The sequence below is a fragment of the Danio rerio genome, chromosome 24 (assembly GCF_049306965.1).
Source record: "Danio rerio strain Tuebingen ecotype United States chromosome 24, GRCz12tu, whole genome shotgun sequence".
Classification (NCBI taxonomy): Eukaryota; Metazoa; Chordata; class Actinopteri; order Cypriniformes; family Danionidae; genus Danio; species Danio rerio.
In genome coordinates, this window is record NC_133199.1 from 40364787 (window position 1) to 40382500 (window position 17714).

The 17714-nt window shown below is 36.6% G+C and overlaps 2 protein-coding genes across 3 annotated transcripts in view; one reads left to right on the forward strand and one right to left on the reverse strand.

Annotated features, from left to right (window-relative positions):
- Positions 1-15033, reverse strand: part of fmnl1b (formin-like 1b) — a 53843-nt gene extending 38810 nt beyond the window's left edge. Inside the window, exons 1-2 of one of the 2 annotated variants that reach the window (XM_073941076.1) lie at positions 14238-15033; positions 12348-12493 (exon numbers count right to left, since the gene is read on the reverse strand). Coding sequence is in view for 1 of the 2 variants with exons in the window: in XM_009297615.5 (XP_009295890.5) it covers positions 9644-9790 (147 nt within the window). In the remaining variant the exon portion in view is untranslated. Of the gene's footprint in view, positions 1-9643; positions 12162-12347; positions 12494-14237 lie in introns of those variants that run through there. The other variant, XM_009297615.5, reaches the window with a different exon arrangement.
- A 446-nt stretch (positions 15034-15479) lies between these two features.
- Positions 15480-17714, forward strand: part of si:ch73-334d15.4 — a 6823-nt gene continuing 4588 nt past the window's right edge. Inside the window, exons 1-2 of the mRNA XM_001336488.8 lie at positions 15480-15567; positions 17615-17714. The exon at positions 17615-17714 is cut by the window's right edge and continues 444 nt beyond it. Of these exons, the coding sequence (XP_001336524.4) occupies positions 17667-17714 (48 nt within the window). The 5' untranslated portion in view covers positions 15480-15567; positions 17615-17666. The remainder of the gene's footprint in view (positions 15568-17614) is intronic.

Below are 17714 nucleotides of genomic sequence, written 5' to 3' on the forward strand. Positions count from 1 at the left end.
ATATTTTAGCAACATGCTGTTTCATATTAGCGACATTTCAAAACATAACATTTTAGAAACATGCTAGCATATGATAGCTAATTAATGATAGCAACCAGTAAAAACGTTTTAGATGTGAAAAAACGTTTCCAACATGCTAATTCATAATAGACATGTTAACTAAACGTGTCAGCAACACGTTAATAAAAACTGCTAGCAATTTGCTAATTCATATTAGCAAATGTTATGAATGCTAGCAATTCATATTATAATGTAAGCCATGTTTTAAAAAGCCTCTGAAAGCATTCAAGAAGATGCAGATATAATTACTTATAATATTTTTTGCTGTTGGCACACTTTTCAGCAGTAGTTAATGTGATGTGTAAACGTTACACAGTCTGTCTATTGCTGTCATTTAATTTTTGCACATATTGAATTACACTTCTCCACATTAGCTCTGTTCTAATTTGCAAAACAGGTCAAGGGGAGGAAAAAACCCGCAATCTGCAGAAGTATAGCTTTAGGGCAAACACACACACACACACACACACACACACACACACACACACACACACACACACACACACACACACACACATGCACACTTACAGCTATTTATGACGACTTCCCATAGCTGTAATGATGTTTCTACTGTAAAGACTGTATACCCTGCTGAAAATTCCAGCTTAAACCAGCCTAGGCTGGTTGGCTGGTTTTAGCTGGTCGACCAGGCTGGTTTTAGAGGGGTTTTGGCCACTTCCAGGCTGATTTCCAGCCATTTCCAGCCTGGTCTTAGCTGGGCAGGCTGGGAGATGACCAGCTAAAACTAGGTTGATCAGCCTAGCCAAGCTGGGAGTACAGCCAAAACCAGCTATCTAGCTTCAACCAGGCTGGTTGAGCTGGTTTTAGCTAGATTTGGCTGGTCATTTTCCAGCCTGACCAGCTAGGACTAGGCTGGACATGGGTGGAAACCAGTCTGGAAATGGCCAAAACCCCTCTAAAACCAGGCTGGTCGACCAGCTAAAACCAGCCGAGGCTTGTTTAAGCTGGATTTTTCCGCAGGGTATTCTCTCCTCTACCACTAAAACCAAACCTCACAGAGAACAAACTGCATGTTTACATTTTCAAACTTTTTTTACACACTTCAATCTGTGTGTTTTATGAGCTGTTTTCCTATTGAGCAGAAAATTGTCAAAATTTACTGGTTTTGCTGTACTTGTGGGGACATTTGGTCCCTGCAACGTTAGGAATACAAGGTACACACACTCACACACAGTGTTGTTCTCAAACAGTCTTCCTCTATGAATGCCTGCAGTGCAGACAGCTCTGTTGACTGTTATTGTCAAGCTTATAATTGTGACGTTGTGTCTGTCACGTAGAAACAGTGTTTTTGTATCTTTGCATGTTTGAATTCAGAGCTCATTGTGTCTCGTTTAAAATATATCTGTCAAGAAATGAGGACAGGAGGCTGGAGGAAAGTAAAAGCAAGGACAAAACATTTCCAACATCCCTAAACCGCATATTGTCTTCCTTTTACATCCAGCAGCAGTATTGTCCATATAAACCACTCAGAAAAGTGTCTCTGGGTGTACTGAATTTATCAAGTATCGGTTGGGTGAACTGTTATATATAACTGTAATATTGGTTTTATGTTAGGTCTAAAAAGGATTGTTCATTTGCTTTATTGAGAATGACAACTGGTCAAAATTAAACAATAATAAAAAGAGAACTTAGTTGAAGACAATATTATTCAACTTCCTGTGAAATGTGAATTATTTTCCACCATCAGCCTATTTTTATGACTCATTTTTACAGAATTAATCATACAGAAATACATTCAGACCTGACTTTGATTCATAGCATCTGATATACGCTGAAGGGTGGGCTACTGCTGAAGATGGATGTTTCGTTCTTTCAGTAAGCTGCACAATATCATTAACTGAATAGACCATTTGTATAATTACAGGCCTGTGGTTTCTGTGCAAGTCTTGCTCTCCTCCCCACAACAGTCTGAATGGGACATTGCACAAAGCTTGTGTGTGTTAAAGGAGACCTATTGTGCCCCTTTTTCCAAGATGTAAAATAAGTCTCTGACGTGTCTAGAGTGTGTGTGAGGTGTCAGCTCAAAATAACCCTCAAATGATGGTTTATAACTTTTTGAAATTGCCCCTTTTTAGGCTTTGATTCAAATTGTGCCGTTTTGGTGACTGTCGCTTTAAATTCAAATGAGATTGTGCTCTTTTAAAAGAGGGCGGAGCAACAAAAGCTTATGTGCCTAAAACTCCATATAATCCTCTTATGCTGCGTCCACACCAGATGCGGCACGCGCGTTAAGCGCGAGTGATTTACATGTTAAGTCAATGCAAACGCACGAATTGAGCGTTTTACGCGATTGACGCGCTTAATCACGAGTTCGAAAATCTGAACTTCAGCGGACATTCGCGCCGCGTTAACCAATCAGGAGCTTGCTCTTGTGGGGCCGTGATTGTGACGTATCACCTGTTGTCGGCGTCCCAGGGGAAATCCCCCAGCAGACACCGACAAGAAGTTCATCAAACTGGGCTGGGCTCAGTCAGAAGCACCGCTGAAAACCTCCATCAGCCAGGTTCAGTTTCTGGAGGAGTCTATGAGATTAAAGAGCTGGATGCACCTCTGAAAGGATGTAGTGGACTCAGACACGGCCCTAAACGTATCGACGCTGTTTATCATCCTTCATAAAGCACATAAACACTGTTATTTTCGTCATAAAATCCATGTTAGCCCTTTAGCTATGAAGCTAGAGTCACGGGGCAGACAGAAGTCCTGCCCATCACGCGAATCCACGTCTGTTCTGAAGTGAATTTGACACGCGAATGAAGCGGGGTTTGATGCGCGAATGAAGCGAGTAAACTCAAATGTTTGCGCTGCTATTTACGCGCGATTTATCCGCACGTTCCGCATCTGGTGTGAACACAGCATTAGAGTCGCTAACATTATCTTTAGCGGGTGAAAACTCTAATGGCAGAGGGTGAAAACTCACTCAGGGCTGATTATACTAATGAGGGAGAGATCATCACTTATGGGCGGGGCTTTTCCCCTCTGATGACAGATACAAAGGAAGAATGTCAATCAAAGTGTTTCTGCAGACTTTTTTTATCAAGTGTGATTATAAATAATAGAATGAATACATTTTTACCATTAGAAGCTGGTTATATTCACACAATGTGGCCAAATAATTGTATTTAAAACCCTTATAAATGTTTTTTTTTCACAATAGTTTGCCTTTGAATGCAGTGGTGGATTTAGCGATTTGAGGACCCTAAACAGTCCTAATGTGCACACTGTGTTTTTTTGTCTGTTTAATTTTCTTATACTTTTTCTTATATCAATCATTCTTCTTTTGTACTTCTAATTATCCAATATTTCGTATTTAAAACTATCATCTGATTTGACTGCTGGACTGCTCCATGATTGAGGGAGAGGGGGGCACATTTTCATGGATGTGACAATTACATCACAATTTTATGTTAGACCCTCACCGGAGTTGGGTGTAACGTGTTCTATAGTAATGCGTGACTGTATTCCGCGTGACATTTTTGAGGAATGCAGTAATGTAATCGTAATTCAATTACAGTTACTAAAGTCAATGTAATTGCCTTACTTACATTACAAATATAGAGATAAAAGAAAAAAAAAAGCTTCTATTAAAACACATTTTCTGCTGCAAAGTCAGTTAATAAGCATGCGCTTTTAAATTGCTGGAGAACGCGAGCTGAAATAGTTGCATTCAAGAGGGTTTGCTTCTGCAAGTGGAAATACAGACATTAGTGTAATTTCATTGAGCGTAAAATCAAAAATATTACTTTAAACCGCAGTTTATCTCCAGTCTCTAATATACATTCGACTGCTTTTAACTCGACCAAGCACTTGAACAACTTGTTCAAGCTCTTAAATAGAAAGCACAATACTCGTCACTAACTGTGTGTTCACACTGAAGGCTACGAGAGCATCAAAGTTCGCTCTGGCCACCCTGGTGACAACGATGTCTGCCTTCAGCTCCGGCAGCGAGAGCGTCAATATTCGCTACATTGATATCGTATTTAAAGGGGCCTCTGCAGCATATATCAGTTACATTCCTGCATAAAACATGCTTTCTAACCTGAAAATGTTGCGCACATCTTATTAAATTAATTTTACAATGGAAGATCAAGTTGCATGTGCTGTGGCTTTGCTCCACTTAATTATCCAATGTGTCCATACGTCTGAAATATCCTGAAGCAGCAATACTGTTTTGTACTGTCGCATTAGATTCCCGCTTTTTCAGGATAAATATATATAACATTAGTGCACATCAGTAACTTATTTAATGCATGTTCCCATAAGAAAACATTGAAAATAATTGGAAATCCGGCAACTGCAATAATCAAACCCTTGGGAACAACTGTGGTCGGAACCAAAATTCACAGGTCTGTGTTCTCTGAACTCCTCTAAAGCGATGAACTTCTTTATTCTTATTGCTTGCCGCCGAACCGCGTCATGGCTCATTACCATAAAGTTAACTCGATTTTAACTCTCCTCGACGTCCACACCAGCGAAGATGCGCCGCGCTGCTCCTCGCCGCCAGCTCTCATTGAAAATGAATGTCTTCCGGCTACTTTGACGCTCTCGCCGCTTTCAGTGTGAACGTACGTTAAGAAGGACACTGGTGGCCAAAAACACAGCAGCCCAACTCAGCATAAACAGGCTAATTTAGACTATTGTCCAGGATTGGAAGGGAAGGTATCTTCTGAACGTGAAGAAAACTACTTAACTGCTTATGCTGCCGTTCACATGTCACATGTTTGTGCGCCTGCATACTGGGAGCACATATTGTGCGTGCTCGCATTGTCCAGGCACACCCAGTTAAAAACCGCGAGTGACATGTGACAAGAACTGACCAACCAGCTTCAACTTTGTATGGATTATACACATTTAGGTAGACTAATTACCTCAGACAAACACAGAACACATAAACACTGCAGTGCTTTTTGATACTATGGATGTTAATGGTTACAGGAATCCAGTTTTCTTCAAAATGTCTTCTTTTGTGTTTAACAAACAACAGGTTTGCAACAAGCCAACGATGAGAGAATTTTAAGTTTTGAGTGAAGTATCTCTCTAAGTCTTTTAAATATGTCAAGCTGCTGTGATCAACCCACTGTAATGTTGTTTCAGTGAATATTCAATTACTGAAAGAGTTGCAGTTTATTTTGTATTTTTTATTACCTTTATTATAGGTATATTTATATGTTTTAAAAGGAACTTCAAAATAATCAATAATCTGATTATTTTTAACATGAAGTAATTAGTAATGTAATCAGTAATTTGTAATCTATATACCCAACACTGACCCTCACCATATACAATATATGATAGAAACTATGTTATATATAATTTATAGGTATATTTGATATTTCTAGGTATTTATTGGGGGGCCCCCAAATTTCCAAGACCCTAAGCAGCCGCCTACCTTGCTTACTGGTAAAATTTGCCCCTGGTTAAATGCTTAAACTATAGTTTCTGTGTACATTCATCCTTATAAAGACACCAACTGTCACGTTACGGATTGAAACAGAAACAAAAAGGGTGCAGATCCAAGTGCGGTTTATTTACAGTGCGCATCAACAGAGAAACAAGGTGCTCAAAGTACAAATAAACAACAAAACAAGAAACATAAAAAGCAGGAAAGACAAGGAAGACAAAGTAGACAAACGACACGATGACAAACATAGGTGGAATGGTTGAATATATAGTCCAGATAATCAACAGTAACACAAAACAGATGTGATGACAGGTCAGTGTATATGTTCCGGCGTATGTGCGTGGTATGTATGGAAATGTAGTTCTTTTCCTGGGATGCTGTAGTGCCTACAAAGTCCTAGTGCACTACAGCGCCCTCAGGTGGTCACTGACGGATGTGACACCAACACAGAATTCTCAGTAAATTTTCTTGAAAGTGTATTTGCATGTGTTCACGTGTACACATATATGACCACTAATATGGAAGTTTTCCATGATAACAGCCATGTTTTTCAAGGTAATTCTTTTGACTTTTCCTAAACAAGCACTTTGGTAATTGTTCGGATGCTTTGAGTTGTATTATGTACATTTGGTACTTGTCTCTGTGTGTTTTCGAGTGATTGCTCTTCAATTACATGGTGTTTTATCTAGAACTTGCTACTTGATTTGCATTGCATTTCCATTATACAAACAGCATGTCACAAACTCTGTCTTCTCATTGTCCAATACATGAGAAGGCTTGTGCCCTTAATACCGGTTTGTAGATTAGATGGCCTTTCACCGCTGTATGTTGCAGGAGTGCTTATCTGATTGAGGAACAGCATCAAGGATATTGGCAGACTGAATTGATTAACATGGAATGAGTTACAGTACAGCTGACTTAACTTATATACAAAGCAGAGCCATAACAATTTTCCTGTTACTGTGTATATAGTAGATAAAGAGTGAAAGACTTGCATTGCTAAATAATTACTAGAGAATCTGGTCCATGCAGATTTCATGCATTAATATTTTAAACTCTGAGCTGAATTTAAGTGTTTAATCGGGTAAATTGTTCAAAATTCCAGGTCTATATCACGATATCCTGAAGAATATCATTATAGTAACATCAACTTTCCATACATTTGCTTTTAAGCTGTTTTAGAAAGTACAAACCGATTAATTTTAACATTAACGTTTAACTTCTGAATTAAATATAAAACTTAAAAGCATCCTGTTTTTTAGCTTTTTTATTTATAACTTTTTTGATCGTACAAACAATTCTATTAGGAAATATTCATGTTTAGCGTGTTAAAACATTACTCTTAGGCCCAGTTCTACAAACAGGGCTTAGATTAAGCCAGGACTACGCCTAAGTTAAATTAGGCTATTTAAGCCACATTTTTAAAAATGGCCTTTGAAAAATATATAAGTGGTGTGCACCTGGAGACAAAAAGATGACACTGACGTATTTTAAGACATCTCACCGCAAGTTATTTTGAGTTGAGACAGCTCAAACATGCAATTTAATCTTGACTAGCCTTAAACCTTGTTTGTGAAACCGAGGGTTAGTGTTTTAAGTGACTGTCCTGTAACAAACGGCAACATTTATAAAAATGTTTCAAGAAAAAAAAAAAAACAAGTGGTGGATCTCCATAAAAAATATTTAAACACCAAGCAAATATTGTGCTCTCATCATAAATAATGCAAATGATAAACAGATAGAGCACATGCAGTGCACCTACAGTAATAATGACGCATTAAAGTCTCCAAGCTCCACAGTTACAGCCTCCCTGCTGCATAGCATTCATACTCAGAGGCATTTTTCAGATTCTGCAAGCATGATTATGAATGCAGTTACCTTGGTAGAGCTCAGCTGGCTATAATCATGTGGATTCTTTACATGTAAAAAGATGCACATCTCTTTCAGGATGCATTTCAACCATATTTATACTCTAGTTAATGCAGATAGCATTAGTTCAGGCTGGACACGTCAGTCAAGCTTGCCTCAGCTGACAATCAGCTTTTCATGAAGTGTATCAATCCAGTTCTGACATCTGTCACACTATAGTGTATTTAAATGATCTTTCTTCAGCATTTGGCTGCTCACCAATTCTACACATGTTCCACCATCCCCAACTCCTAGCTCATTTCTGATATGTGTAAAGTATCAGCCAAGTATATGGTAATTAGTCTCATGTCTCATTAGCCCCTTTCACACATACAGACTCTTTCAGTAAATTATCAGCAATTTTATGGAAAGAGATTCAACCCAGGCTCATTCTGAAAATGTACCACTGTATACATTTCATGAGAGTGCCAAGTACGTCCCAGGAGGTACATTTTTTTTTTGCAGTTTTTGTTTTCGCGTATCTGCCAGAGGCCGCTGTGTACACTTTTTGAGATCTCAAATTTGGTACTCAGAGATCTCAGAGTACCATTTGCGCCTGCTGTTCTTGCGTTAATCCACCAGAGGCCGCTGTCGACTGACTGACTGATCGACTGACCCACCCTTATCCTTCCCTAAACCCAACCAATATCGTATTCAAAAGCACGGATTGACCACTTACCTAAACCCAACCAAATTTCTTTCGCGAGTGCCATTCATGTTTGCTGTTCTCGTGTAAATCCACCAGAGGCCGCTGTTTTCAGATTTTACCAAATTCTCAGCCAGTTATTTACTTTATTTTTTGGCTTTTGTTTTTGTCTAACCTACTTTCTGGAACCATGCTTCACTAGAATCGAACCCCATCTTCATGGTCAACTCCTCTCTGTGTCTCGAGTCCGCCGACGTACATAGCGAGCCACTGGGCTAACTCGTAACAGCGGGAAAGCCGTTCATATAGAAATAAGCGGTCAGCTGATCAGCACGAAAAGGAATGGTGTCATCCCACCCCATTGTGCTCGTTTTAAAGATGAAATGCAGCCATACATACTTCAGACTAAATAATTTGCAATCTCCAAAAATGTATATAGGGCTACGTTTTCAGAATGAGCCTGTGTTGAAGAGATCATGTGTAAACAGGCCCTTTTTAAACATACAGGTACACCAATTTAGTGGAAAGAAGTTGTAAAATGAATTTCCTGCAATGCTGGTTTGTGTGAATGCAGAAGGAAAATTGCCAGAAAGAGCATGTACATTTTAAGAAAGCACTGACGTGAGATGTCTACTCTGGCCAATCAGTTTATTTAGATGACACATTCACATCTGTGTGTTAGTCTGATAATATTTCTATCTTTCTTAGTGCCAGCTGTGGATAAAATGATCTATAAAATGCTTATGATCAACAACATTTTTCCCCTATAGTTAAGTATTTTGGCTTGCCTTGGACTAAAGCAAAATTAATGAATTCATTTTTTAAATAAATAAAAGTTAAACCATCAACAAAAAGACCCCTTCATGTTTGCAAATACAATCGCAGAGGTAATTTCTGGATAATTAAGTCAGAATTTACTGGTATATTGAAATGGGTGTGTGAATGGTGTTTTTCCAGAAAATATCTACCGTTATCACTGTGTGAAAGGAACTATTAACCCATAGCCAATGTTTTTTGGTGCTGTTCTGTTACCACCATGAGGGGTAGCCCAGAACAGCCCATCCAACACTACCTATGATGAAAGTGAAGGTGGCATGGTGGCTCAGTGGTTAGCACTGTCGCCTCACTCGCTGGTTCAAGTCCTGGCTGGGCCAGTTGGCATTTCTGTGTGGAGTTTTCATGTTCTCCCCGTGTTGGCGTGGGATTCCTCTGAGTGCTCCGTTTTCCCCCACAGTCCAATCACATGCGCTATAGTTGAGACTAAATTGGCTGTTGTGTATGTATGCGTGTGGGAATGTGAGAGTGTATTGGTGTTTCCCAGTACTGTGTTGTGGCTGGAAAGACATCCGCTGCTTAAAACATATGTTAGATTAGTTGGCGGTTCATTCTGCTGTGGAGACCCCTGATAAATAAGGGACTAAGCCCAAATAAAATAAATGAATGATGAAAGTGATCCCGATTCCTCAAGCAAACATACTGAAACTCTTTAACATGCTGTTTGTATAATCAATCAGTAAAAGCACAGTAACGAAAATTACATATTAAAGCAAAAACCCCCACCCTCGTTTACTCTTTTGCATTATGGGATTTTCTTTTAGTCATGTACATACCAAAACAATGCTGAACCTCTCCTCTAGTTCCTCCTCAGACGGTTGAGGCAGTTTAGGGGCTGCTGGCGGTTTTTGCCCATAAGTGCTGAGGGGCCGTTTAATTTCCCGTACGGGTGACATCTCCAGACTCCCAGCTGCATTTCCCATGGCTGTATGCGGAGTCACTCACAGAGGCACACATATACAGTGCAGATGATACAGGTCTCGCTCAGTGAAGCTCTACAAGGAAAACTTTACACCTGCTGGCTGATTCCAGATTCTTGAATTGGACTTCTTAGTCAGTCCTAATGTATAATGTTGGGGTACGTTGGGAACACTGACAGATTATCCAGTTCGGTTCTGCAAAGTGTATTAGATGTTTCACAACTTTGACTTTAGCACTGTTTGACTCTAAACCCTGGTGTTACAACTTGTTCAGTCCCGATGTACTGTAGCAGTTCAGTAGTTGGAAAATTTGGAAAGACAATCACATAAAATCCAGCTCAAATGTTGAAGATTTTGGTTCTGTAAGGTCCATCAAAGCACAGCTTTACATCTGCCGTCTGACTTTAATTATTTGAATATGTTTAGTCTTTGTTTAGTCCCATTATAAAATTTGTATCGGTCCTACTACGGGAACACAGATAATCCATCTGAAGCTTAAATCCTGAAGACTTTTTTTCAGTAAATTCCATCCAAGATCCTTAAACTATGACGACTGCTGATTGACTCTAAATCACTTATTTTTCAATCCCAGTGTGGTACATTTAGTGGGAGCAAAATCAGATAATCCAGCAGAATCCTGTACCATTTAACTTTTTTTTTTTTTTTTTGCTCACTGTCTCTAAAACAATTGAAATGACCTCTTATTCAATCCTACTGTACTGTAGAAGTTTTGGTCCAACTGTAGAAATAATTGGGAATGCAGTCAAGAGTCTGCTTCAGTAAAGTCCATCAAAGTTTCTATAAGTACAGCTTTACACCTGCTGACTGACTTTAAACATCTGAATATGACTAAAGGACTTCATGTTCAGTCCCAATGTAGAATTTGTTTTAGTCCAATATTGGGAAGAGCAATAATCCATCAGAGGCTGGAATCCTGAAACATTTTGGTTTAAAGATACTATAACTATGACTTTAGACCTGCGGACTCTAAACTGGCTCTTGTTTAGTCCCAATGTAGCAGTTCAGCAGGTGGAAACTTTGAGAACACATAAAATCCAGCAGTAGCTCAAATGTTGGAGGATATGGCTCTGTAAACCTTCTACAAGTAACGCTTAATTGTTCAGTCCTAATCTAGAATATGTTTCAGTCCAGTAGTGGGACACTTTGGGAAATCAGATAATCCAACAGAAGTTCAAATCCTGAAAAACGTAGCTTTATAAACTTCATTAAGATACTATAACTGTGACTTAAGACCTGCTAACTCTAAACTGCCTCTTGTTCAGTCCCAATGTAGCAGTTCAGCAGTGTAGAACTTTGGGAACACATGAAATCCAACAGTAGCTCAAATGTTGGAGGATATGGCTCTGTAAACTTTCTACAAGAACAGATTTTTTGTTCAGTCCCAATGTAGAATATGTTTTAGCCCAATAGTGGGACACTTTGGGAAGTTAGAGAATCCAACAGAAGCTTGAATGCTGAAAAATGTAGATTTATAAACTTCGTCAAAGATGCTAACTATGGCTTTACACCTGCTGATTGAATATAAATGCTTGAATGTCACTTCTTGTTCAGTCCCAACGTAGCAGATTAGTTAGAAACCTTGCGCAAATGTTTTACTGGTGGTCATTCACTGGTGGTGGATGAGGAGATTCCACCCAAAAATGTGTAAAGCGGAAAAGTGTCCAGAAAAGCGCTAAATAAATGGAAGGAATTATTATTATTATATGTTTTTTGTAAAGTCTGTCAAAGTTTCCACAAGTACAGCTTTCCTGTTCAGCCTTCTTATTCAGTCCCAATGTAGAATATGTTTAAGTCCAATAGTGGGACACTTTGGGAACACAGATAATCCAACAGAAGCTTGAATCCTGAAATTCGTAGCTTTATTAACTTCGTCAGAGATACTATAACTATGACTTTACACCTGCTGACTGACTCTAATTGAAAATAACTTCATGTTCGGTCCCAGTGTGATAGTTTTAGTCCAATGGTGGGATACTTTATTAACAGAATCAGACGAGGTTTGAATCCTGAACAATTTGTTTCTTTAAAATCCGCAAAAGATTCTGCAGCAACAACACAACTATCTGCTGACTGACTCTAAACACTTGAACATGACTTCTTGTTCAGCCCAAATGTAGGATTTGTCTTGATCCAGCGATGGAGAACAGTCAGATAAAATCCAGCAGATGCTCAAACTCAAGTCAATTTTTTAAATAGTTGATTATTTTTTCAGCTTCTTGTTCAGATGATGTTGTAACAAAATTTCCAGTGAATGCAGGCAAGTCTGTATTCTCTCCAGATGTGTTTTAGTGGTCTCAGACTGGGATCTCGTGTGCTCCTGGTGTCCGCTACATCTCTCTGCTCCATCCTGAGTGAGTATTTCAGGTAGGGAGGAAAGCATTGAGCGCTCTAACAGAGGCAGCGGGAGCAGGGAGGCTTCTGGGTCCTAGTGCTGTGATTATGTGTGTGTGTGTGTGTGTGTGTGTGTGTGTGTGCGTGTGTGTGTGTGTGTGTGTGTGTGTGTGTGTGTGTGTGTGTCAAATGAACACCTGATACTTACTCAAATGTCCATCTACAACTGCGGTCTCGTGTTTCCTGTTGGTGTTTGTTGCTAGGAGGCTAAAGACAACCACACAACACCGGACATAGAGACCCAATTGTCGTCTTAATGACATCAGGCTTCATTTCTGCAAACCTCTGCAAAACCTGTGGTGGCACAAGAAAAGTGTTCAAATTAAAAACAGCATTTAAAGTAACATTGGAAAGATTTTTTGTTTGTTTTTTAAAGATATTTCTTACTCTTAATTTATTTTTCTTAAAATATACAATAAAACATTAAAATATTATTAAAATAGGATTTTTTTTTCTTTCATTTGAATAAATTATATAATGGAATTTAATAGTAAATATACTTTATAAAGCTAATTATAGGCAATATTACTCTCTTCAGTGTCACATGTTCTTCATAAATCACTTTAATAGGCTGATGTGATGCTCAAGAAATGTATGCTATTATTGAAAACATTGAAAATATTGTATACATAGAAATTCTTCAATAAATACAAAGCATAGATGTAATACATTTGTGCTTTATATATTTATGTTTTAAATATCTTATAAAACATATAGGCCTAAGTTATATAAAACACAATGGGGTTTGAATGTCTTACTAGAGAGCATTATTATTTTGTCCCTGCAGTGTTCATTTGCAATGCAAATGGTAACCCATAGTAGCCATTATAGATGTAATAGTTCAGCCGATACAACAGCACGGTGGGTTTTTTTCATACTATATATGAGAATTCTTTAAAATAATATTTATTTAAAAATATGTGAATAATAATTTAGTTTATATTTGGTGGATTTATATTTTGGTTTTTTATATTTTGTTGACATTGGATATAACCAACATTCAAGGCATGTAATACATTAATGTGCATACAAATATGAATTTCTATATCAAAACAGATTAAAAGTTTAAAAGGTAAGACTGAATAAACACTCTGTTGCCTCTTTTAATGTATTTTGACAATAAATAAAAACAATACTGAGCAATTGCGCCACCTGCCGGTTATGTAGAAGTAAACTGTTTTAATTTGTCTATGTTACAATGATTGACAAGATATGGTAGGATTTTTAATAACATTATCCATAAATGTAATATTATTGTTTCCAGTTCAGCATAAATCTCCATTTTAAAACATTTTACAATATGCTTTTAATTTAAATCAGCTATCTCGTTAAATCGGCTTTTACTGTTTTTGTATTTCAACTATTAAAACAATAACAAACTACTATTCTAACGTTATAGCCTTATTATACATAAATATAAAGCAATGCGTCATTCAATGCTGCTTCAAATAGCAATAAACCATAAAAAATAAAGATTTAGCTATTTAAGGCCGATATGTGTTGTACACTGTAAAAAAAAAATGCATGGTTCCACACAGTTCCTTCATGTTGTCCTAACACAAATCAATTAAGTAACTAAATTGTTTTTACAAATTTAAGCGGATTGAACATAGAACAATTAAGTTGTCATAAAAAAATCAAGTAATTTGATGTTTCTGCTCGTTTTAAGTTAATTAAAGCCGTTTTAAGCCTAATGGGCTTAATTAAGCAACAGATTTAAGGATTTAAGGAAATAATGAAAAAGAAAGACGATGAATATGAAAACTTTGTTGGCCTATTTAATTGATCAAAACACAATTTATTAAAACTCAAAAAAAATCGAGCTTAAATGTATTTTAAAAAATAAAAGAGAGAATGTGTGTGTTATGTTAAAAACTATTTCTGGACCAATCTCCTCATAATTATTTGCTCAAAATATTCCAATCAAAATGACGAAATTTGACAAAACGTTCAGTAGTTTGCATCACAGGATAATACTACTAAATTTCTGTGGTAAAAACAGTTGTCTAATAATAAATATTACCAAATTACTACTTACCTCACGCTCAACTTGACCGTTAACGGAAGCTTTCCGTGTTCCCGCCGAAATGCATGCAATTTTGCATAAAGCTCCGCCTCCTTTGATTCGATATTGGTCACTTCAGTCATTTTGACATTGATGATAAGCAAGACTATAATTGACAGATTTGCATGAATCTTTTTGCATGAAAGCAGGAGGTTTTCAGCTAAAAAATATTTTTATGGTCTTAAAGTCTAATGTAGAGTGCTCAACATAAATGTACACCCCATCTCGAGTAATATTTATATCCATGACTATTTTTACCCATTAAAAATATGAATAAATTCATATTTTAATCCATTTCTCAGTGAATATCGGTCATACATTTTGATGCATTTGAACAAAACAGATTTATGAAATCAATATTTTAAAATCGAAACATAATACATTTAAATTCATGCAAAATATTGGTGGGGGGGGGGGGTGACAAACTACTAAATTTTTGCTAAATTTTATATATTTTGCTTTTTTTTACATTTTTATTAACTTTTATTTAAACATATAAATTTGAGCATACTAATTTTGGATTAGTTATCATAAATTATTTTGTTACATTAGTTCCAGATTGATCTTCAGTACTGACTAATCCAATGTACATGCATACATATAATACTGTAAAGCTTCCTTTAGACAATAATTAAAATGAGAGATTTGTAAGGGGTGTTCTCATATATGTTGAGCACTGAACATCTCGTATGCCCTGATGGTGATTAACAGCAAAGTTTTTCTTTTTCAGTCAGCTATCCTCTTAAAGTAAACAGTGTTATCCTCTGCTGGTTTTGACCTGTAGTTAGCCTTATTGTTTTATTCATGTTATGAATAACTTAATATAGAAGATGCTTTTTAATTCTGAACAGCGATAATTATATCCAAACTGTAATTGCGCAATGCATCTTCTACAAGGAGCCCTTAATACTCTTTTTGTTTTGATTGTAAGATGATGCAATGGTTCAGCATGGAGTTCTGGAGTCTTGCATGCAATGAATTCCTGCAGATGATATTCGACAAAACAAGCTTGCATTTCTATGCATCTGTTGCCTGATGTCTGTCTAATAATGACAGGAAGTTTAAATGTCATTGCAGAACATCTGGCTTTCATCAGATGCACATATGGAAAAACTGACTGAACATTCTTTAGTGAATGAGGGCTTGTCTTCTGGGATTTCTGGAGGCTGGACTGCAAAGAAGTATAAAGCTGCAAAAGTTGTGTTTCACAACTCCAAGTACAGTGCAAGCTCAGCAACACGTCCAAGAACTTTGAAGGAAATATTACATTTTGATTTACAGTGTGAAAAGCTTCCCTGACAAGGTAAGATCAGTTTATCTTTTATACAATTGTCGAGCTGATTATTCAGCTTTTAGCCAAAGATGCAAGGTTTCAGACTGATTATTCATTATTAGACAAATAATGCATGATTAAGTTACAACTTATATTATTTAACCAACAAAGTTGGTTAAAAAAAAGCTTTTATCTATCTTTAAATATATAAGACAAGTAGTGAAATAATCATCAGTACTATATGATGTTTACATTATTTATAAGTGTAGATATTTCTCTGTTGTCTGTTTCAGTAATCTTTTGGTGATATGCAATAAATCTGAAATAGCAATATTTTGCATCACTATTCTTAACCCTTTAACTACCCCACCATGAAAAAAAATGTTTGGATTGCATTTCCTGTAGTTAACACACTCAATGCTTTTTTTCAATCCCATAATTTCTAAAATATCAACCTCTACCAAATGGATGATATGTTGTGTAAGGTAAAAGTACCAAGCTTAATACATATACTATGAAAATTTTGAAAATATTAATTGTAAAGACCAAATTATTATTTTTTTAAATATTCAGAATAAAACATTTTTAAATACTAAATCACCTTTATTTTTTGAAGTATGCCATAAAATAGTTCAGATTATCATTTATGTTTCTTTTTTTTTAACAACAAAATTAAAATCAAGAATAGTAGTGCAACAGGATTATGTCTGTTTGATTTTTTGTAAACCAACAATGCCTTGCAGTGTAAAATATTATTTAAAACAGTCCTTCTTTAAATTACTTTAACAGTCATTATTTAAAACAGTCAAATGGTTTACCATTTGGTAAAGCAGCAGTCAAAAGTTTAAACCAAACGGGTTCAAATTACTGTTCATCACTAAAATAAAAAATATTTAATTTACACGCACATCACAAAAAATAATTATAAAAGTAGAAAAAATAAAATAGATAATTAATATAGTGCACCTACATATTACAAAATAATATATATATATATATATATATATATAAATCCAGCCAATTCTGTCTGTCTCTTTTTGTTTAAAAGTAATAAAAACTAAGCTAAAAAAAAAACAAAACATAGTCTTATTGTCTTTTGGGAGAAGCCTGTGTCATTTCCGGTCCAAAAAAACCTGCTGGTTGAATGAAAGTAACTTTAAGTCAGAATTTGTTAACCTTTAAATCACACTTTAAGCTGAATACTAGTGTCTTGAATAATATCTAGTAAAATATTATTAACTGTCATCATGGCTGAGATAAAATAAAATAAATCAGATAAATAAATTAGAAATGACTTATTAAAACTATTATGTTTAGAAATGTGTTGGAAAAAAAGCTTATTTTTATTAAAGAGAAATTGGGGAAAAATATACAGGGGGGCTAACAGGACTTCAACTGTACACTCATTGGCCATTTATTAGGAACATCATACTTGTTTCGGGTTGGACCCCCTTTTGACTTCAGTACTGCCTCGTTACTGTAAAATTCCTCAGAGATTTTAGTATGTTTGGACAAGACAGCATCACACAGTTGCTGAAGATTTGTCGGCTGCACATTCATGATGCAAATATGAGTTACTGTTGCCTTTTTATAAGCTGGAACCAGTCTGGCCATTCTCCTCTTACCTCTGGCATCAACCAAACATTTGCGCCCACAGAACTGCCGCTCACTGGATATTTTCTCTTTTTTTGGACCATTCTCTGTAAACCCTAGAGATGGTTGTGCGTGAAAATCTCAGTAGATCAGCAGTTTCTGAAATACTCAGACCAGCCCGTCTGGCACCAACAACTATGCCACGTTCAAAGTCACTTAAATCACCTTTCTTCCCCATTCTGATGCTCGGTTTGAACTGCAGCAGATTGTCTTGACCATGTCTACATGCCTAAATGCATTGAGTTGCTGCCACGTGATTGGCTGATTCGAAATTTGCATTAACAAGCAGTTGGATAAGTGTACCTAATAAAGTGGCCAGTGAGTGATGTTATTTTTGTTTCATTATTGAGTGATTTGATGTAATACTCTGGTTTTGTGTAACAAATTCATAAATAATGATCATATCTTTTTATTTGGATCACAGAAAACTACAAGACATCTGCAGAATTCCAACGTCCTCACTGTTGAAACTCACTATGAGCTCTTTAGGTGTTTGTTCGCTGGAAGCTTCTGAGGGCAGCAGT